Source organism: Carassius auratus, chromosome 6, assembly GCF_003368295.1.
Source record: "Carassius auratus strain Wakin chromosome 6, ASM336829v1, whole genome shotgun sequence".
Taxonomy (NCBI): domain Eukaryota; kingdom Metazoa; phylum Chordata; class Actinopteri; order Cypriniformes; family Cyprinidae; genus Carassius; species Carassius auratus.
Window position 1 is genome coordinate 14,669,995 of NC_039248.1, and position 24,054 is coordinate 14,694,048.

Below are 24,054 nucleotides of genomic sequence, written 5' to 3' on the forward strand. Positions count from 1 at the left end.
TCCTGGTATGCACAGTGCATACAGCCATACAGCTGCAGGTACCACTGATACACAGTGCAGTTCATTGGTAGATTCCAGGTAGAATTAAATGTCTCATGGTCATTTCTATTTTTCAGGTCATCATTGACGTGCCCTCATTGCCTTAAACAGAGCAACACTTTTGACCCTTTCCTGTGTATTTCACTTCCAATCCCTCTGCGACAGACCAGGTAGGTTACTTTGTCTTCTGTCTCTACTTCTTTGGAATCTATTAAGATTGTATATATATTTAATGCGTGTTTGTATATACTAGGGGCGGAACGGTACATAGATGTCACGGTTCAGTATTTACCTTGGTTCGGAGGTCACAGTTCGATATAACTTCGGTACAAAAGGGAAAAACAAATCTACTATGCAGTAGTACAACAGACAGTAGTACAAATGAAATTTTTTCCACCTAGATGAGAAAATACGAAATATTATTATATTATGTTAAATATATATATAATCTGCAGTAGGCCTACATATATACATACAATAAATAAATTATTGAAATATATTTAATTTAGTTTACAGATAAACAAAGGGAAAAAAACAGTGTGACGTAATATAGCCAAAAATGCAGATTTTTGTGACAGGCTTCATTTGTTTGCAGAAAAGAAACTCAAATGTTTTAATGGTCTTGGTCTTATCATGGACTTTGCATTTAGACTCTGTATTGACTTGGACTCGAGCATATTAGGAATCTGACTTTTTCCGGAGTCCACTCGAGTCCCAATCAAAATATTTCATGATTATTACTATATGTAAATATTTCTTTACATTTGTGTATGATTGACACGTTCAATGATTGGTGATTTTCTTGTGACATGAGATGTTAGCGTAACGGTAGTGCAGAGGCAGCAGCACTCAGGTCAGGATGTCTCATTACAACTGCGTTTTAGTGCCCAGTTGAAAAAAGCTAAAAATACGATTACGAGATTAAAGTCGTAATATTTTCGAGAAAGTAGAAGTTACGATAATAAAGTAGAAATAATATGTGAATAAAGTCGAATTGTTTCAACAATAAAGTTGTAATAGCCCTACTATGACAATAAAGTCGAAATATAAAAAAAAGTGACGTGACATACAGCCAAGTATGCTGACCCATACTCAGAATTCATGCTCTGCATTTAACCCATCCAAAGTGCACACACACAGCAGTGAACACACACCCAGAGCAGTGGGCAGCCATTTAAGCTACGGTGCCCAGGGAGCAGTTTGGGGTTTGGGGGCTTGCTCAAGGGCACCTTAGTCATGGTATTACTAGCCAGACACTCGAACCCACAACCTTAAACTCTCTAGTTAAAGTTAAACTCTCTAACCACTAGGCCACAACTTCCCCAAAGAATAAATACGAGAATAAAATTAAAATGTTTCGAGAATAAGTCGAAATATTTTGAGAATAAAGTCGAAATATTTTGAGAATAAAGTTGAAATACTTCGAGAACAAAGTCAAAATATTATGAGAATAATGTCGAAATATTATGAGAATAAATTTTCACAAAGAAAACAGATTAATTTAATGTATTGTTTTACATAAATTCACCAATCTGATCATTAAAGAGCTTTGATGCAATGAAAGATTATATTGAAATGTTGAAATGTGTGAAATGCTCGTTTTCACTCAATATCCTGTTAATCTTGAGTATCTATAGAGTAGTACTGCATCCTTCATAACTCCAAAAAGTCTTTAGTTTTATTATATTCATAAGAGAAAGATAGTCTGTACCGATTTTTCCCGGAAAAAAACGACCGGCTGGAGGCGTGACGTGTGGGCGGAGCTAAAGAATCACGAGCGCGAGTAGGCTTTTGCGTTGAGAGCGTTTGGAAGCTGTGACATTAACGTGAGGAAAAAAAACCATCATCCAAAACAAACCATGGCTAACAATCATATTCAGCCGTTTATTTATGATCCAGAATCAGATCCCGAGGCTGAAACTGAACGAGAGCAGCAGCAGCAACGACTCGCTCCGAGCGGGGCTCGAACCCGGGTCTCCGGCATGGAAGGGGACGCACTAACAAGGAGGCAGAGATATTTTAAGCAGTTTTACTCACCGCCTGCGGTTCCAACACACGATCGTGACCCTTTTTCGTTGGGATTGCATCATCCTTAAGAAATAAACGATACGCAAATCCGTCGTCAAACTGGGCCTTGTTTGTAAAACAAGCATCTTCGAAATGCAGGGAACAAACACAAACACTTGCACAACTCCGTTGATGCTCTGTAAAAATAAACTCCATCCACTGGTCCCTTAATGCTGTTGTTTTTTTTTTTTTTTGTAATCTGTGCAGGGTTGTCTTGCCCTGGCAACCAAAAACACACTTCTTTTGTGACTTTTCGCGACGCTCTCGCTCTGATCAGTGAATGAATGTCTGTGCTCAACCTCTCAGTGCTCTGCTATACGGGAGCGCGCGCTCTTCCGGTAGACGTGCCCTCAGGACCCATATAAGGAAATTCCGCTCCATCTAACGTCACACAGAGCCATACTCGAAAAAAACTTTCCGAAACTTGTGACAAACCGGAAGGAGTATTTTGGGAACAAAAATACTCCTTCAAACGTACAACTTAATTTTTGAAACTTTGTCCATGTTTAGCATGGGAATCCAACTCTTTAACAGTGTAAAAAACTCAGTATGCATGAAATAGCATTTCACCCCCCCCCCCTTTAAAAAAAAGGGTTAGTCTAAATAAGAGAGCTACAGCGCCCCCCGAAGGAATGTTGATTGGGTGTGTGAGCTGATGTGGATATAAAAAGTTGTTTCTGTCCAGGTGGCCTGCAACTTCTCCCGGTGCTCTCAATCCGGGACATTTACATGCACAATAAAGGCCTCTCAAATTAATATAACTTTAATTTTTATTGTTTCCACCAAACATTTTACATACTCTTGAAGATTGCTTTAGGTCTTGTCTCAGACCCAATCTCTCTGGTTTCGGTCTTGACTCAGACTCAACCCTCTCTGAACTCGATCTTGACTCGGACTCGAATGAGCTGGTCTCAACTACAACACTGATGCCCACCTCTGTGTCACCATTGTGTTAGTGTAAGGCCTATAATTTATATAATAAATAATAGTTTAACATTTAGACTTCATTTTTACGTTAGATCGCAAACTTGGAAATATTATGGAATATCTGGATTTGTGCAGAATATGAGAGGTAGAATGCACAAGCACAAAGCTCCATTTAACAAACAGTTGAGTGCGCAAGCCTTTAAAGTAAACTCTTTTGCAAGTCTGTGAGAGACGCATTCAGAATCAGCACATGGACACTGTCTAGTGGGCTTTGTTTTCAAGTGTGCAACTCATGGCATTCACTGTTTTTCTGCTGGCAGCCGGTTATCAAACAGTATTGCATTGCTGCAAGTGCCCCCTTCTGGACTGGTGGTGAATTGTCTGTATTCATCGTAAGGTCTCATGCACCGAAGAGATACCTGTACCATGACGGTTGGGGACAAATAAATGTATCATTCCACCCCTAGTATATAAAGTAAATATGTGTTTGTGTATCTTTGCTATTGTGTGTTTAAGTTTGTTTATGTCCTTGGCCACCCTGAAATACCAAGTGCACAGCTCTTAACAGAACATTATCTAAATTGTCTTAAATCTCAAAAACTGCCAGTCAGCAAAATCTCTCTGTTGAGACTTTCAACCTGTCAGTAAAAACAGATAATAGAATGAGAGATACTGTATATAGAGAGAAAACTATGGCTCATCGTGTAGGACTGTACCAATAATACTATCTGAAACATTCAGATGTTCCTGCATGCTCATCTCTGAATCCCTAACTGCCAAATTTCACATTCATTAAATTGAAAAAAGAATGTCTGCACTGAAAGCTTAAGGGGCCAAATTTGAAGGTCATCAGTAAATGTCAGTGAGTGCTAGTTTTAGTGCTAAAACCTGCTATTCTTATTGTTATGAATTATTAGAAAGACGTCAAATTAAATTAGGCAAATGCCATGGGCAGGCAGTAACAATTCTGTCAGCAGACGAGCACTGCTGACATATGAACTGAACTCCTGGGCAAGACTTTAGGGAGCCAGTCAGATGTCCTCAGCCTACAGTACCAAAGTGCAGCTGGTCAGAACAGTCCCGCCAGTCATCCTCTGCCAATAGAGAAACCAAATACAATAAATTATTAGATCTGTCTCTTTCATGGAGCTGTTGGCTGAATCTGATCAAAACTTTCAAAAGCTACTTTCTTATTTAAGAAATCATTATCATTTTTGTAAAATAAATATAATTCAGTCATGAAACTCTATGCATTGGAAGTAACAGTTCCTGTACATGCTTGCAGCAGCAATAATCTACAACTACAGCAATAACCAACAGCAGTGTAGCAGATCTGTTCCGCCAATACCAAAAACATTAACATTATCTTATCCATCACCATGCTAAAATCTTCAGAGAGTTGTCATGATTGAATTCTCATTATTGTAATACAATCTGTACACAATATTTTTTAACTGAACTAGAATTCTTTATGCTTGAGAACCAGATCAGTACATATCATTCAGTCCAGTTTTGTGAACTGGATCAACCAATGTATTACAATGATCTGATAAAAAATAATGGTTCTTTCACACTATTTCTCTTATTACTTCTTATCTCTCATTAATGCACTATGGTCTGTTCCTCACAGAAAGTTATCACAATGCTTTAGAAAACTTCAAATACCAACACAGGCTCATTGCAAAAAACATGCCAATGATGACATTTCTGCAAAATGCTACTGCAATTCTTCTTGTGCGTTTCACAACACTGAAATATCTATTGAGTGGTGCTTAAAATGCTTTCAGTATTATCCGATACAGATGAACATTAATCTTGCATTGTTTCTTTATGTTAGTTATTGTATATTGTGGCAGTTAAAGAAATGACCTGGGTCACTAAACGGTTAATGCTAAATCATTAAATCTAAACCTTCCCTAAACCTAAACCTACTTTTAACAAAAGTAAACATGAGAAGAAAAACACAAATTTTGAAGCAACCATGCCAATCTAGCTTCTAGCTAGCACTCATGACTTGATTTTCACTGATGCCTTAGCACTTTCTATAAATAATATAAAAGTCTTATTGAATTTTTTGATTTTGGGATGAAACATAATCTGGACATTTCTTTTGTCAGATTCAATATATTATTTCATTCAGCTTTGACATTAATGAACATTATATGTGATTAAGATTGTGTCTGCACAGACATTTGACATGTAGCTAACAGTACTTTTCAAAGTAATTATACACAAATATGTCTTTGCAAGAAGTAACACATCCAGCCTGCACTTTAACATATCCACATACACTCTGAAAACACAAAATAAGCTGTGTCTGATTGACAGTCCATGTTTATATACCCTGTCACATGATTCTCACCTCTGCGTGCCACCAGAGATAAAATCTTAAATGATTCAGTTGTCTTCTCACTGGTCCACTCGAGTAAGTGTGGTTTTGTATAACTGAGTGCTTTTGTTAGGTCCAGCATTTCACATACGGCTTTCAATAATGCAGCAGAGAGGCATCTGAAAATCCATCAAAGTCTTTAGAGCCACAACTGCAGCTGCAGTGGAAAATGCCGCTGCATTGAGGCAGTCGGCTGCTGTTTGACTGGCTTATGTGTGGCCATTTCCAGCCAAACAAATACAGTTTGAAACAGATCAGCTCTCGATTCTAATGTGCATCCACAAGCTGCATGTATGTGGCAGTGTTACTGTCCAGACGTGCTGGTTTTAATCTACAGTAGCTTCACAACCTGTACACACAAACACGGAACAGGGAATTTTTTAACACCTTCAACGTGACCATGCACTGAATCACATCTATAATCAATCCAATGTATAGGCGAAATGTCATGGGCGGGGTGTAATAGCGACCAGGAAGCTTAAAAGCACATGCAGGTGATGCAACGGCAGCTTATTAGAAATGAAGCAAACACTCAAAGGGATGTCGGAAAAATGACACTGAGACGCAGCATCTTGTTCCCTTGGGGAACCAATGTTACATGCGCAACCAAGAGACATTTCCCTTCAGGAACTCGAGCTGATTCGAATCAATATGGGAACAAGTATGCCCCTCGCTACGTAGTGTGGAAGAGCACAGCTAGGGCGAGAGAACAGAGGAGCCCAAATGTGGCTTGCATTTTTAGGCCACAGAAAACTGATGTACATTAGGGACGTGGACTGTATAGATACACCTGATAGAAAGGTCTTGGAGGCCACCACACTTCTGTTCGAGTAAGCCTTGACCCCCAAGGGCGAGGGGAGATCAGAGGACTCATAGGCAATGCAAATGGCATCCACTATCCACTGGCTGAGGGTCTGTTTAGTAGCAGGAAGGCCTATCCTGGTGGGACCATACCACACTAGCAGTTCGTTTGCCCTTCTCCACAGGGCAGCTTTGTGCTCACACTGGACACATACAGTTAATCTTATGCTGATCAGGCTCCCAAAAGGGATGAGGACAGAAGGCCTGGAGAATGACAGGCTGTGGTGTAGCGGAGGGAACTTTCGGTACATAACCAGCTCGCGGGCAGAGAAAAGCTTTGGCCAGACATCTAGGTGCAAAATCTAGGTAAGAATGGACCACTGAGAAGGCCTGCAAATCCCCAACTCTCTTGAGAGAAGAAATCGCAAGAAGAAAGGTAGTCTTAATAGTGAGATGACGATCAGATATCTCCTTTATAGGCTCGAAAGGAGGTTTACAGAAAGCCTCTAACACCACAGCCAGGTCCCACTTGGGACACGAGATCATACCTGAGGTCTCAGCCTCAACGCACCACAGAGGAAATGTGTAACTAGGTGTTGTCTGCCCACTGACTGGTCACCAAGAGGGGCGTGGTAGGCCGCAATGGCCGCCATGAAGACCTTTAAGGTGGAGTGGGTCAATCCTGCGGAGAATCAGGCCTGTAGATAACTCAGTGAGTGACTGGTCTTCTCTTATTCTTGCCGCTGCAGTGAGGATCGACTCGATCTGAGCAGGAGACAGACGTGGTCGAATGTCACACCACACACGGAGGTTTTCTATAGTGGAGAAAGCACACTTTTCTTGCTGTTTAGTCTTAACACAGCTCTTCCACGTGAGCAAGAACAAGATCTTGATGCTGAACCGCCATCTGCTTTGATTGAGCTAATATCAACCAATTGTTGATGTAGTTGAGTATGTGGATGCCCTGGAGTCACAGAGGACCCAGCACAGCATCCACTCACTTCATGAAAGTGTGGGGTGAGAGAGCAAGGAAGAATCCGATATTGGTAAGCTTTGCCCCCAAAGGCAAACCTCAGGAACTTCCTGTGTTGGGGAAGAATGGAGATATGGAAGTATGTGTCTTTTAGATTGTGACAAACTAGTCATCAGACCTGATCTGAGAAATGACTTGCTTGATAGTGAGCATCCTGAACTTTAGTCACATAACTGAGCAGTTCAACTGATGCAGATATAAAGTGGGATGCAACCTTCCATCCTTCTTTGGAATCATGAAGTACTGAGTGTAGAACTCGGACTAGAACCTTGATGGCTTCCTTCCTCAAGAGAGTTTTTACTTTTTTACATTAACAGAGCCTGCTCAGGGCCCACAAGAGTGTAAATGACCACATTGAAACGAGGCAGAGGAGGAACAAACTGAATGCGGTAGCCTCTTTCTACAGTGTGCAGGACCCATTGAGACACATTTGGCAGAAGTTTTTATGCTGCGAAATAGTCTACTAAGGGAATCAGTCTCTCGAGGCTGACCTCTGGCTTAACAGAGAGGCTAGCTTGGTGCCTTGAAGTGGCGGACCAGCAGGGGATGGCCGAGGCCTTTCTAAATGTAAGAACAGTCCGCATATCTGGCTTCATCTTAGAAGACCCTTGAGAGCTGACTCTGCATGCTTCACTCCCAAGCAGATAATGCACAGACTTTGTGCATCCCCACCCGTAATGTAGCGCGGGCAGGGAGGAACACACATGTCTGCTTTCGCCCATGTGTATTGTCTTATTACTTGACTTTGGCATGAATATACTGAGGGACAGACATCACTAAATAAGACTCACAAATGGATAGTGGACTGACACACACAGAGCGCTTGCTATATGACAGAAAGTTGCCACTATATCCATCGCACAAGCTTCCTGGCTGCTACATCTAAGGATGGTCCATTAAAAAATGGATGTATGTCCTTCCAAACTTGTATTGCTTTCTTCCTTCTGAGGAACATGAAAGAAGATATTTTTAAGAACATTGATAACCAAACAATATTGACTTCCACTGAGGAAAAAAACATGTTCCACAGAAGAAAAGAAAGTTATACTGTTTTGGAATAGTATGATGGTAAATATTGACAGTATTTTATTTTTGGGTTAATTATTTTATGCTGCAGAATAAAATGTAAGCTTCTGTTGACAACAAATCTTATTTCAACCCCCCCCCCCCCCCCCCCCAAATAAAAATTATAAAAATAAATAAATAAAATAAAAAATAAAATAAAATAAAAAACAACAATCCACCCTTACTAATCCATTATGTACTATAGACTTTGTGGTTGTTTTAATGATGTACTAATGTTAACTGTGTTGAAGTGCTAAGCTGTGGGTTTCCTCTGGAATTTTCTAATGGGTTTGGGTTTGAGTCTTTGGAGCGTGGACACCATTACTTTGAAAATACTTTCCTGTTTTTATTCAAAAATCAAAAACACCTAGGAAGCTATAGTAAATAAGCTAAATGGGCCTACAGATTGACATCATGACTAAAGAGTGGCACCCGATGATGTGCTAAATGTGTATGTTTTTGTTTGTTTAGGGCCCTGAATGTGATTCTGGTGTTCAACACTGAAGGTCAGCGGTTTCTGAGAGTAGGGTTGGCTGTGCCTCTCTTTGGGTCTATCTCAACGCTCAGGGCCATGGTAGCAGAGGAGGGCAAGATCTCTTCAGACCAGGTAAGACCTGATGTCTTTCATCTCATTTTGTCTCTTTCTCCCACTTTATGTAATTTTCCTATTCCTGAACTTAATTGTGTGCAATACACACTTACTCCTTTATTGTAGTGTAATGCACACTGCTCTATGTGTTCGCTATTACTATATGTGAGCCTGGAAGAGGAATGCAAGAATAATTCTTCTTTGGCCAGACAATGTAAGGTCTGAAATTCATACCCCATTAAACTGCCTCCTCTTAATACACCCCATCTGTTGGTTAATGGAAACTTCTCAGACTCAAGGTGTTATTGTGCTGCAAGATACACATTTTAATGCCACTGCTATAATCCTTACAGCATTTATTAATTTACATATTCACTCTCTGTAACCAGTGCGCATTGAGTTTGGCTTGGAGCAGTGGTTCTCCAACCTGTCCTGGAGTACCCCCAGCCCTGCATATTTTGTATGTCTCCCTCATCTATGACACCTGATTCAACTCATCAGCTTATTAGTGGAGACTGCAAGACCTCAAGTGGGTGTGTCAGATATAGGGAGACATAAAAAAATGTGCATGGAGAGTGCATGGAATTGCATGGCAATGCAGATGCCAGAACATGACTTAAATGATCAATACTATCAGCCATATACTCTGTACATATACAGGATAAATAGAAAGAAAAAAAAGAGTATGTTCATTGTTAAAATAATACATTTTTGTAGATTAGTTTGCTATTTTATGCTTTTTGAGAAGTCATTAATCCATTTGAAATACCCATTTCAAAATACAGAGAACCACAATTATAAAGAAACTGAATCATTTAACAATTTATTTTAAGTGTTTTAATTTATCTGCTTGACTAATTTAGTGCATTCAAATTGTACACATAAAATTTGTTTAGGATGGATGAGGATATTATGCATCTGGAAAGGAATAGATGGCCAGATGCTAATACTGTTAGGTAAAAACCCTTCTACCATTTTGTTTTTCTTATGCAGCTCTCAATGTCTCTTTAAGGTCCAATTACCACCATTATCAAACCAGTAACTATGACTTTTTCCTTAATAAACTCATAATTATCATAAGTTGCTGTTTATTAATAGTTAGTAAGAAAGTTGTAAAGTTTGGGTATTGGGTAGGATTAGGGATATAGAATGTAGTCGTTCTTATATATAGTTTAATGTAGTTCTTTACTAATAATTATATAAGAAAAAAATGTATTTAGATTTCATTTAGACCTCCATTACTAATCTTTTACAGACTAATGTGTTGATTTCTTCAGCTCTGTCAGTAAAAGGCCTACTGTGGAAAGGCTTGCAGGATGCTATGGTTTCAAAGCATGCCCTAAACAATATGAGATGGAAGAAACATCAGCACAGGGCACAAACTTCTTCAGACATTAGGAGAAAAGGGAATACTCCCTGACTACCTTCTTAGCCTTTACTACAGATAGATTTCATACTGAATATTATATGATTGGTTCAGGCAACATATGTTTATTTAGCCTGTTTCACAGAGCTTAGATTAGGTATTACTTAGCCATTTGTAAAAATTAGCCTTGTATTAGCAGGGGATCTTGCACTGATATACTAATGTAGATGGTCTCTCCCCCTTGTGGTGGGAGGTGATATTAAGGTAAGTGTGCTACTAGTATGTGCATTGCTTGTTCAGAATAGCATAGTTTCATACTAACCTCACTTTTACTCATTATATACAACAAATTGTGCCACATAACAGAACTGAGTGGTATACTTTATAATAAAATGCCATGCTGCAAATTGACATGCCATTTTCTGACATACATTTTTTTTTCTATATGGTTTGTAATATATATAATATAGCCCATGTGTATGTGTACACTCGTACATGTGTGTGGTAAAGAACCAAAAAGTGATTTGAACTATTGTAATGGATTGAGTGAGTGAAACAGAAAACAATAGAAATAGATCTACCGCTGAGCCTAATAGTTTGTCTTGCTGAGCAGTTGAGCTAAAATCCCCTTATCTGTGGATTTGTGATGTGACAACAGCTTTTGGAAAATGGCTTAAGAAGCACCTGAAATCTTCTTTGTTTACTAGGGCCCTAAGTTTCTTGCTCATGTGTATAATCCGTTTCATGGTGTGCAAGGATGTTTTACTCTCAAATCAACATTTCTCTTTCTCTCGTAGGTGATTTTGACAGAGATGAACACAAATGGGTTCCAACGCTCTTTCTCTGATGAAGATGATATGACGAGTATCTCAGAGAGTGATGTCATCTACGCCTTCCAGGCTCCACCCCTCTTCAGAAGAGGAGGCTCCATGCGATTCTCAGGTAGGAAAATAAGGAAACGTAAGGAAATGCTTCAGGTTTCTAGCAACTTTAGCTAACTGGATATTGACAGTAAGAGGTGCTGTAAGCGTTTTCAGATGTTTGCTAACTTCGGTCTAGTCTCACAAGTCCACACACATTTTACTTTTACACAAAGAATCCTTCTATTGAGCTCTATTCAGAGCAGAACAAGAACATATAACAGAAGTATAAAATAAACATATTAGTATTCATTATAAACAATATTTATGAAACCCCAAGTGCTTCACCACAAATTAATCAAAATAAATCACCATCATCACACTCAGTGATTCCACATTTCCACTGCATTTCTGTTTTCTTCAATACTGTACAACTATCAGTTTAAACTGAGCTATGCAACTTTATTATATAAATTTAGTGTTATGATGAGTGGGGTGTAATGTTGATTAGCAAAAGTTTTTTTTTTTTTTTTTCCTGTGTTTTACGTGCTTGACGTTAATTGCCTTATACAAGTCACAGCATGTTCCAGATGATTAAACAAATATATAATTTATAATGCAGAAAATACAGTATTTCTTGACACTTTTTTGCTGTTTACTGGGGCTATTGCAGACATATTTGATTTCTTTGGACACCTGTTTCAGTGTTTTCTGTCAGGTAGTAGGGACATTGCATGTGTGGTATTTCAAAAAATATTTGCTTAGGGCAATTTCAAGAAAAATGCAGGCATAAAAGTCAATATAATGTAGCAACATAGAGAGATGTTTACACAGGAATATTTGAAGTGCACAGTGACTTATCAGTCCAATGATGTATGTAAGTGATAGAATGCAGCATGGCTTCTTCCCTATAAATGAGTTTGAGATATCTAAAGAAAACCTTCCCCTTAAAGATTAAGACGCTCTGTTGATTACAGATAAAACTGTACAAGTCTTCAGGTAATGTGGTTGTTTATTATGGCTGACTGGTGGACGATTGAAGATTGATAACAATGCAAATTATGCTTATGGAAGTGTCAAGAAGAATGAATGTTGTCAAAAATGGAGGACGAAAAAAATTGTCTCTCAACATGACTGCCTCCATGTGGGAGAAAACAACTTTTTTTTTAGCTACCGATGTTACATTTCCTTGTGAAAAATAACTACTCTTAGCATACATTTAAAAACAGTAGTTTTTACAGAAATAACCCTATACTTTAAAAGAAAATAGTTAAATGCAAAACTAATGTAATGTTTTCAAACACTTAATTGCATGTTAATTGCAATTAAATGTATTGAAAATTAAAATATTTTATTATCGATGTATATTAAAGGTGCTGTGTGTAATTTCATATGTGTTCACATGTTTGTTTCTCAGAAGAAGAACAAAACAATTGTCCATAAAGTTAATCGACTTGGCAAAAGCGCATTCTGCGCATTCTGCGCATTCCGGCCACTTGGCATTTACCCAATAATATTTCAATAGCCTGGGTTGCCAGTTTGCAGAAAACACAGCATACTAAAGTAATGGAAGTGAGCAAACGAACTGGTTCGCAGATTCTACCCAATCTAAAAAGCCTCAAGCATACTAAAACTCAGATAAATCAACGCATCAGTTTACAGTGTAAGGTTCATCGCCCTCCAATGTCAGTTGCGCTTGTTTGTGTTGCATGCACTCAGTCTGACAAGCTGTGAGAACATTCAGTCTGAGGAGGAGGGGGCGGGATAAACAATATTTAGAATTTAGACAGCAGTATATTTCAATCACACTGTCATTGTTTTAGACTGCATCTTTAAATGCAGTTAGCTAAACTTTAGAGTTAATATGTATATTGGGTTATTGCACATTTGTTATGATTATATTTATCTCTTAAAAGTGATCTTTGATATTTATTCATGTCTTAAAATGGCTTAAATCTATCTCTACACCCTTAGCTCAATGAGTATACGTGGATTTGTGAATATGCAAATTAGTCTACGCAGGCACCTGCACTGACCTGCACTACTTTCACTCAGTTGGCAAAAGTAAATGCTATAGTAGACTGCAGAACTCAGCACAAAAAAAATAAAATAAAAATAATAATATGAATAATATAAACATTCTGACTGGCCATTGCTTTCAAGAAATGCTTTACGAAAAAGTCATGCGACTTTGATTGGCTATGCTACTCAACCCTGAAAAAACATGTTGTAAATAGAAAGCTTTGACCAGATATGAAAAGGCCTGCCCCACATGTTGGATTGGTTAAATATGTGTGATGTTGGAGGGGCTGTTTCAAACTGTGTTTTTGGGACAGATTTTGGTACAGCGCAGTTTTAGAGGGAATATTCTCTTCAGTGGTGTTGACTGATTAATTTGCACATGGTTGGTCTGTAAGCAAATAAAAAAATCTACAGATATACATGTAAACAACAGCAAAATAAATAAATAAATCATTTTCACACTTTAATAACACAGTTCAGTTAAAATTATAATCAAGTAGTCGACTTTACATATGCTTTATTATGCCAGCCCACATATCTAATAAGTGAACTGACAAAAGATTATTAAAACACACACATTTGTCAAAAGATAATAATTGGAATAATTTAAATTTTAATGTTTTTAAAATAAGTCTAATGTTCATCGAGACTGCATTTATTTAATCAATAATAAAAACAGTAAGGTTTTAAAATATTGATTATTAATTAATAACTATTCTTAATAACTATTTGAAATATTAACTATTTAAAATAGCTGTTTTCTATTTAAACAAAAGTTAAAATGTAATTTCCACTTTATACATTTATACAACTCCATTTCCTCAAATCAGCGTCACATGATCCTTGAAAAATAATTATAATATGCTGATTTGCTGCTCAAGAAACAAAAGCATGTGACTGTACATATACTGCAAATTAAATCACATTACCTTATTATACAGGGGTCAATTGGCTCTTTCAAAGCACTTTACTTGTACATACTCATCTGGCTGTCAGCGGTTGGCTAATGACTATATTTAAACACTTAGCATATTATCCATCTTAATTTTATTGCTGATTATACTTATGCAGTCGTTGTTAGGTAGCATCAGGGTAACATTGTTAATGGCTCATCACATAAAGAAATAGCATGTGCAGCATATATTTTAAATGTGGTTACAACTGAAAATACTGTATTAGAAGTGTAAAGACAGGCTCATATACTGTATGCTCAAATGTTGCCTACATTCTCTCTGATTTGGCCTTTTCTACTGCAGTGATTTTATTTCCCCTTGGACAATTTCTAATCAGATGAGACTGTGTTTGGGTGTCTGCCAAGGTGTTGTTATTGAAAAATGAACTTGTGCTTGTGTTACATTTAGGAATTGATATTCCATCTGATGAAAAATAACAACACTGGGACTACTGCAAAGAAAGACAAATGGATTGGCAATTAGAGTGTCCGTCCTTGTTCTTATCTGTATGCCGTGTTCTTTCATCCAAATAAACTTAATTGTGGTGCAATACTCTACTACAAACATGATAACGAATGGATCTATGTGTAAGTTCAATTGAAGTAAATTCTTTTAAATGTATTTGGAGTTTTAAGAGGTTTTACATGTGGACCTTCAATGACCAAGCCTATGCTTACAAGGAAAAATGCCATAAAATCGTGTTAGCAAGTAACCTTGGGCAGAACCAAGGATCAAAGGATAAACTGTCTTCCTATCTATTTGGCTTGGCTGAAGGCCATCTTGAAATAAGCAGCAATTTGTATTGATGTATTGAGGCATGTAAACAGCATTTTCCTGACCAACTCTCTTTCTAGAACAATTGGTCTGATCCTATTGCAAAATATTATTGTTATTAGAAATTTTCACTTTAATTTTTCACTTATTTCACTTCTGAATGATTTAAATCTATGGGTTATCCCATGTTGCTTTATTTTCCAATTGTTATAGGCACCAGCGAATTGTAGTTACATTAGATGGTAATTACAGCTTGTCTACATCAGGAAACAAGTGCTGCCCAGTTCTGTCTTGGGCCTCATTTCTTTTTACAATGTGTAGTATATTAAGAGTGTTCATCTAGCTGTAAGAAACTTTAAATTGCATTATAAATAACTTTTTGCTGACTTTGCTTGAAGGCATGTTTTATAGGCATATAGCTACTACAGCAGCGAAAGCTTCAGAGACAGTTTGTTATAGACTCTCTGCCTCATTACTAGTGACAGTTACCGATCGGCACTAAAATGTGAGTTGGTGTCTTCTGTCACTCTGCAATTATGTCACAGCTTATAAAGCACTATTTTGAAAAGGCTGTATTTTTAACAGCACATTTGAATAAGAACCTGTTGAACCTTCCTCTCAGATTCAATATATTTTACAAATTGCAATATTGTATGTATAATTAGCAATCTTATGTGATGTAATACCCCTAAATTAAAAGTATTAAATAATAATTTAGCTTATGCAAAGATTAAAACTGCTGTGATTGAGGTACCTTATTAACCATCAGGGGCAGCTGTGACCTAATGGTTAGAGACTTGGACTAGTTACACGAAAGGTCGCCGGTTCGAGTCTTGGTGCTGGCAGGAGTTGTAGGTAGGGGTGGGTGAATGAACAGCGCTCACTTCCATCCTCAATACCCATGGCTGAAGTGCCCTTGAGCAAGGCACTGAACCCCCAGTTGGTCCCTGGGCACTGGATATATAGCTGCCCACTACTCTCAGTGTGTGTTCCCTTCTCACTGCTGTGTGTGTGCGCTTAGATGGGTTAAATGCAGAGGACCGATTCTGAGTATGGGTTACCATACTTAGCAAATGTCACGACTTTCACTTTCAGAATCATTTAGCTCATCCTTTGGCCTTACAATAAAACAATGGCAACAGATGTTGTTCTTGTAGTTCAAAGAGCAGAGCATGTTTATAGCAACACCAAGGTTTGATATCCAGGGAATGCTTGCACTGAAAAATGTTAACCTTAAATGCTATTTAAATTGCTTTGAAATAAATCATGCCAAATGCAGGTCAGCTGTTAGTTTTAATGCAATGTAATCCAATGCAATGCATATATATATATATATATATATATATATATATATATATATATATATATATATATATATATATATATATATATATATATATATATATATATTTATATATATTTATATATATAAAATAAAATATAAGTAAAATTAGATATCTCTTTTTTTAACATTGTAATTATTATTGGTTCAATTTTTTCTGTTCAGTTTTTATTTACAGTTCAGATTTAACTAGAAGTGTTCAGTACAATTTACAATAAAAAAATAATAATAATAAATAACTGTCAGCTGTGGTTGCCAGAAATTCATCATAAATGTATAATGTGTCATATGAAGACAAAAAGCTGTTGGGGTAACACATATGAGAATAAAATAACGCAACAAAATAGATTCATATGACATGCAACAAAATAATAGTAATAATGCAACAAAACTCCTTCATGTAAAATGTTATAATTTATGACAGGGAATTAACTTTTTTACTGTCAGTTATACATTAACTCATAGTTTGCCTGCAAAAATACAAATTTGACAGTACTTTACATGAATATGAATTTGCATATGAGGTGGTGTTAATAACAGACTAACAGACAGTATTAATGAATTAGATGGCCCAGTGAATTAGATGGCCCAGTCTAGCAGGTACTGTGCAATATCTTTGCCCTTTTTTCAGCACATATACAAAGTGCCCTCCCTTGAGAAGATTTGATTGACAGATGAGGTTAGAGGGTCATCTGTTTCAACAATTTTTAGATCAGCTTACATCTGGATCTCTCTGAAACTTAAGCTGAAAGAGGTTTGTTGAGGTCATGTGTAACTGAGTAAAAACACACTCCACTTCTCTGATGGTATGTTACGCTCTTGTATATTTCCCTGGTGATTTCTGGATTCTCCCAGACCAGTGAAGAATTCATTCTGCATGGGCTGCTTTTTTAAACACTTTATTAAATCACTAATATCTAATGTTCCTATAACAGTAATCATCTTCCTCAGATATTTTCTGTCATCATGCATCTACTATGGTGTGGTGTAATTAAAGTACTTGTCCAGGTTAAATACAAGTTAAACTTGTAAGAAGGCAAAAATGAATCAGCATTATGTTACAAGTGCTGTACAAGTTACTTGACATGTATTGAGAAAGAAATGTTCATTTAAAGCCACAGTGGAACACATGACTCATACAAAGTAATGTTAAATATTTTCTCTTTGAAGTATTGTGTTATGTAGTGAGTTTTCTTTCTAACATCCGTTTGGCATCTTACTATGGGAACACCTCAGGCGTGATAGACCAATTACACCACGTCTGTCAAACTGATGGACCAATCGCTGCAGCAATCAGAGAGTCCCGCCTCCCTGGTATATAATACACTGAAGCCCACTGCTGCATCATTCTTGCTTTCTTTCCCATGAAGATTGTGTAAGCTGTACTCAACTGATGCATTATTGGATTTACTGTTCAACAACTTATGGACGAAGCCGGCTGGTGACATTGGAAACGCAGTAACTCTTATATTGCTGTTGGGTGCTGCTAGGTATTTTTTTCTTTTGGCGAGTGGCGAGTCCACATCAAGGCGAGTTCTTCTATTCCCCGGAATGAACAGCCTGTTTACAGTCAAATAGGATTAATTTCATATTGGATACAGGGAAAGAGGAGTTTATTTTGGAGAAAATAACTCTGCATACCACTGCTGTGGGACGTAAACCTACACGTCACGGTGAGAGTTTACCTAACAAAGAGGGTCAAGAGAGTTATGACTACAGCTAGTACGACAGGGTATTTGGATTTTGGCTAAGGATTCACATCCTCTTTGTGTAGCTTTTTTAGGGTCTAAATCCCTGTTCAAGCTGCTGTATCTAACCCAGAGGGCTGCTCTATTTGTTCTGGTTTTCCTTTAAAATCTGTGAAAGTGAAAGGAGACTGAAGGTGGCAATAGCAGGAAACCAGGACCCATGCTTCTGCTCTCAGTCTCAGCCCATCGAGGAGACAGCTAAGCAGACACAAGAACCTAGTACCTGGGGTGATATTGTGGATGTGCAGACTTCTGATCTGTCCCCTCTTTGGTGATGCCCTTGTGGGTGTGACAGGAGAGGATGACAATGATGATGTGGAATTATTTTTTAGATGTTGATGAAGAAGATGAAGAAGATGCCATCCTCCCTTCTAGCTCAACACGTCCACCAAGTAACCAGAGTGGGGACCTCCCCTCTTCCCCTGCTGTGGAGGTAGATTCAATGGAAGTTTGCTGCAGAGCTGCTGCCAAACTGTCCAACAACAGGCACTCTCAGTAGATGGGTAAAGGGGCAGAGAATCTACGATGGCAAGAAGTGGCATAACATCTTGCACCAGTTAGACAGTTCATCCCAGCTGTCCTGGCATGTATGGCAGAGATGAAAAGAAACTGGGACAAACCTTTTTCCCAGCATGTGCCCATCAAGGGTAGTGCACATCTTGACATTCAGAAAATGGGGGAGCTGGGGGAACGAGATGCTGCGTCGTAGAATGCTTTGCAAGTGTCTACTTCTGTTCCATTACCAGATCCTGCTCGGGGCCCACCAGAACTGGATTCTGTGGCCTCTCACTACAGTGTGCTGGACCCACTGAGACATATTTGGCAGTAGTTATCACACTGCCAAATAGTCTACTAAGGGAATCAGCCTCTCAAGACTGATCTCTGGTATCATCAGAGCATTTAGCTAGGTGCCCTAAAGTGGCACAAAGGAGACGGCCGAACTAGCTGCTCTGGAAACCTCCCAGGAGGTCGCGACCCCTCTTAACACTGCTATGTTTTTGGGCTGTAACTGAGAGAAGCACACGCCGTAGCAAGACCGCTGTGCCCTGTAACACCGGCAGGGTTGACGGAGACGGGCACCATGTAATGTGGTGTACCCTGCTCTTCCCCAGAGGGGCCTGCCCTTCCGAGGCCCTGAGCCACAGCATCAGGACTCTCGTAGCTGAAGTCTCCTATAAACTATGGTCCTCAGACCGATGGCGTCTACTAGGAAGACTAGACCAGAGCCTGCTCGGGGCAGGACCCCATGAAGCACACTTGGCAGGGGCTCCCACACCTCCATGTGACCTCATAAGGGAACCAGTCTCGCCTAGAGCCACTAGCTTGGTGCCCTGAAGCAGCGGAGTGGCAGAGGATGACCGTACTAGCTGCTCTAGAGACCTCCGTAGAGGTAGCAAACCTCTTAGCACTGCTACGTTTCTGGGCGGTATCTGAGAGAAGCGCTCGCTGGAGACCGCTGCACCCTGAAACACCAGCATGGTTGTCAAATCGATCTCCTGAGGGCACTGAGGAGAGACGGGCGCCATGTAATGCTGTGTACACAGATCTTCCCCAGAGGGAGCTGGCCCTCAAAAAGTCCTAGGTCTTAGGCGTCAGGACCTTATGACGAAGGCTATCCAGCAAAAATGATGGTCAGCAGAACCGCTTTCCACTAGAAGCCTTTGGCCTGTGAGCGCCACTCTGACTCTAGCATCTGCTGAGTACAAAAAGTGACACCCCCGTCACAAGGGGCTGGAACACGGTAGGGTTGGAACTGCTCTGCCCAGCAGCCCCTGACTACCTCAGGGTAGTAAACACCTGTTCTCACTCGAGAAATTACATCCCAAGAGCCCCTGTACATCTAACTTCTCATAAGCTGCATTTCCATGGACCCCTCTAATCATTTCGGAATAGGACTAGAAGCACAATCAGAATAAAAATGTCACATGTAAACACATCAATCGGATTAAATCGGCTCGATCCAACTAAAATTTCGATCGGATTGTAAGGGGTGGTTTATCCTTTTGTAATCCGAGCGAGAGGACATGTAAACACTTGATCAGATTGAAAACCGAAACTGTAAAGTACTGTGCATGCGCAGTGATGTATAAATAGCGTAATGACATATGACATGCGTAACGAGGTGTTCTTCCTGGTGAATAAAGTGTCATAAATAAGTGTCCTGTTATTATAAATCTCCCCTTTCACTCAGTGTATGTGAAGTGGAACATGACCACGTCCCACCAGTCCTCATTTAAGACTCTCATCAACATACGACTAGTTTTGAGTGCAGGAAGAGGCACTTTTACTACTTTTTTTTTTGATAAAGTAAATTTAAACAGCACAACAGTTCATGTGCTGGTCGTCACCTAATTAGGACCCGAATTAGATCAATATAATGTGTGCTTTTTAACAGCAGCGGGAAACTCTGTATATTCATGCAGTGTGCGCATGTCAAAAGAGTAAGTCTGATCAGAAGCTTGTGACATGTAAGCGCGCACATCAATCTGATCATTTCATTTACCGTTCATGTAAACACTACGTTCGGATTCGTCAATCAGAATGAATTAATTCCAATGGAAGCAAAAAGTGTCCATGTAAACGCACCTATAGTCAGATAAATATTTCATTTTATTCCTCAGAATTAAATGTAGTCAACAACCAGACAACTAAACACGGTCTGGTGTAGCAAAATTCACATCAAACACAGGGAACATGGGTGGAGATAGGACGAGCCGTCTCCAACCCGTTCGCCAGATCATGTGCAATTCTCGAGATCGCGGTCGCTGCCATACATCAGCAGCAGGGCAACCGCAAAATTGCATGCACGGATGCACTCCTCGGAGCCTGCTTGGCAAGAGTGGAGCACTCAACAGGTATTTAAGACATTTGTTCTGAGCCAAGTTGGGCATCACCACACACATTTGTTAGATATTATAGTTTGGATTTGAAAGAATCTCTGGCTCATTCAGTGCTTGAAGTGGGAGCAGTGCCTGGTTTGTAATATACTTCATTCAGGTCATTCACACATATGTTTAGAATTCAGTAAACACCTTTGTGATTGTGTTCACTGAATTGTATTATTAAGTGCAAGCTTTTTGCTCAAGCATTAAAGGCAATGATCACTTATTTGTATCCTTCCTTTATGTGTTGCATCTGTTCCTACAGCATATCTGCAATATGGGAGTGGTCTATATTCCATAGTGAAATACCGAATTTATGCTCATACATGAAAATCCCTCACCTTTCGGCGAATTGAAACCAAAATAGGTGACCTACATGAATCGTGTAGATGGGAGGGGGGTGTTCATATTCAGTGAACTGCGAACAGGTGTGCGTTCCAGAAGGAAGCGCGAGATTCAGTGAACTGTGAACAGGTGCGCATTCCAGAAGGAAGCGCAAGATTCAGTGAACTGCGATTCAGTGAACTGCGAACTGGCACCTGCCAGAAGGAAGCGCGAGATTCAGTGAACTGCAATTCAGTGAACTGCGAACAGGTGTGCGTGCCAGAAGGAAGCGCGAGATTCAGTGAACTGCAATTCAGTGAACTGCGAACAGGTGTGCGTGCCAGAAGGAAGTGCGAGATTCAGTGAACTGCGATTCAGTGAACTGCGAACAGGTGTGCGTGCCAGAAGGAAGCGCGAGATTCAGTGAACTTGAAGTTGAACTCAAAGGAAATAAAGACCACCACAGCTGTGCAGTTGAGACAGAAGCCCACCAGCGGGGCGCAGAAGACCACCACAGCCGTGCGGTCGAGACATAAGCCCACCAGGGCAGCGCAGAAGACCACCACAGCTGTGCTGTTGAGACAGAAGCCAACCAGGGGGGCGCAGAAGACCACCACAGCCGTGCGGTCGAGACATAAGCCCACCAGGGCAGCGCAGAAGACCACCACAGCTGTGCTGTTGAGACAGAAGCCAACCAGGGGGGTGCAGAAGACCACCACAGCCGTGCGGTCGGGACAGGAGCCCACCAGGTCGGCACCAAAGACCACCACAGTGGGATCGATGGCACAGGAGAGCAAGTCTGGTTAGGCAAGTCTGAAATAGAGAACATAAACAGGTTAAGGGTGGCCTCCGTGGCCCTGAGGAGATGGAAGATGGTCTCCATAGCCATGACAGGGCAGGCGGTGAGTTCCTGGATGGCCTCTGTTGCCACGACAGGATAATTCGAGCGCTCAGAGAGTTCAGCTGAGACGTGACAAGGCTCTGGAAGTTCAGCAGAGATGTGGAGAGGCTCTGGTAGTTCAGCAGAGACGTGGAGAAGCTCTGGTAATTCAGCAGAGACGTGGAGAAGCTTTGGTAGTTCAGCAGAGACGTGGAGAAGCTCTAGTAGTTCAGCAGAAATGTGGAGAGGCTCTGGTAGTTCAGCAGAGACGTGGAGAGACTCTGGTAGTTCAATAGAGACGTGGAGTGACTCTGGTAGATCCGTGGTGTTTTGACTGTATTGAGAAAGATCACAGGTGACTTGGCTCTGCTCATGAAGACCAACGGTGAATTGACTTTGCTCATGAAGATCATTGGTGACTTGAATTTGCTCATGAAGATCATTGGTGACTTGACTTTGCTCATGAAGATCAATGGTGACTTGATTTTGCCCATGGAGAACACTGGTGACTTGACTTTGCCCATGAAGATCAATGGTGAATTGACTTTGCCCATGAAGATCAACGGTGACTTGACTTGACTCCTGAGGTCTAACTGTGGTAGTGCTTTTCTCATGAGTGTTAATGGTGACTTGACCTGACTCTGGAGTGTAAACGGTGACTTGACCTGACTCTGGAGTGTAAACGGTGACTTAACCCGACTCTGGAGTGTAAACAGTGACCTGACCCGACTCTGGAGGGTCAACAGGAACCTGACTCGACTCTGGAGGGTCAACGGGAACCTGACTCGAATCTGGAGGGTCAACGGGAACCTGACTTGACTCTGGAGGGTCAACGGGAACCTGACTCGACTCTAGAGGGTCACCTGTGGCTGTCATCTTGTGCAGAGGCGCTGAGCCGGTGGCCATCTTATGCCATGGCTCTGGTCCAGCGGCCATCTTGTGCAGTGGTGCTGGGCCGGCAGCCAACTTGTGCTGTGGTGCTGGACAGGCGGCCATCTTGCGCAGTGACGCTGGGCTGGCGACCATCTTATGCTGTGGCGCTGGGCTGGTGGCCATATTGTGCAGTGGTGCTGGGCTGGCGACCACATTGCGCAGTGACGCTGGGCTGGCGGTCCTCCTGTCTGTAGACCCCGGTCTAGAGTCGGCCATGCCACCTGGAGAGACAGTGACCCTGAGAGCGATGTTGCAGGTACAGTATGAACCCCCAAAAATCAAAGACCTCCAGCTCATTCATTTCACTCTCTGGCACAGGATTGTCCAAAAATACATTAAAAAAGTATTTCATGGCTGCATTATTATATCCCAACCCCATCGCCAAGGTCCAAAACTCTTATGCCACACCACCCACCTCATTCCCCCTTTGATGGAGGGTGGTTAATTTAAGGAATCTTCTCCTCCGCTCCTCCATGCTGGCTGGGGAATGGACACAAAATCCCACACCGCTGGATCTGATCAGATGGAGTCCTTCTGTAACGAGCGGACACAGGAGAAGAGAGATCCAAGAGCAGTGTGTTTATTGGGTAATCCAAAAATCAGAATCCAAACAAGCAGGGGGTCAAAACTATGAAATCGGTCAGGAACAAAACAAACATGAAACAAGAAACTAGAAGTAGAAATCACAGGGGAATGCGAGGAAACTGGGTGACGGAAAATAAGGACAGAAAACAGACCGGTTTATTATACTCCAGTAGTCGATTGTTTCCAACAGCGCCAACTAGTGGTTGAAGTAGTCGATAACTTGACTACTCGACTAGTCTATGCAAGCCCTAATATATACGTATAGTGTTGACTTTATAATGTCATATCCCACCCTAAGTAATGTTAGGCTATTGGATTTAAGTTGGTATTTAAAGGTTACATTAATGTAAATTTCTGTATTCTCTCTTGTCATGTCGATGGAAATTTGAAGTTGTCCCCGACACTTCGGTTATTGTTGTTTTACAAAATTTGCAATCCGCAGAGTGCTTCTTTTTTTCTGGATGTCTTGTAAATA

General features: G+C 40.3%; 1 protein-coding gene across 1 annotated transcript in view; it reads left to right on the plus strand.

Moving 5' to 3' along the window:
• Positions 1-24,054, plus strand: part of usp43a (ubiquitin specific peptidase 43a) — a 106,798-nt gene that overhangs the window by 58,142 nt on the left and 24,602 nt on the right. Inside the window, exons 4-6 of the mRNA XM_026263001.1 lie at positions 117-209; positions 8,793-8,928; positions 11,074-11,218. Of these exons, the coding sequence (XP_026118786.1) occupies positions 117-209; positions 8,793-8,928; positions 11,074-11,218 (374 nt within the window). The remainder of the gene's footprint in view (positions 1-116; positions 210-8,792; positions 8,929-11,073; positions 11,219-24,054) is intronic.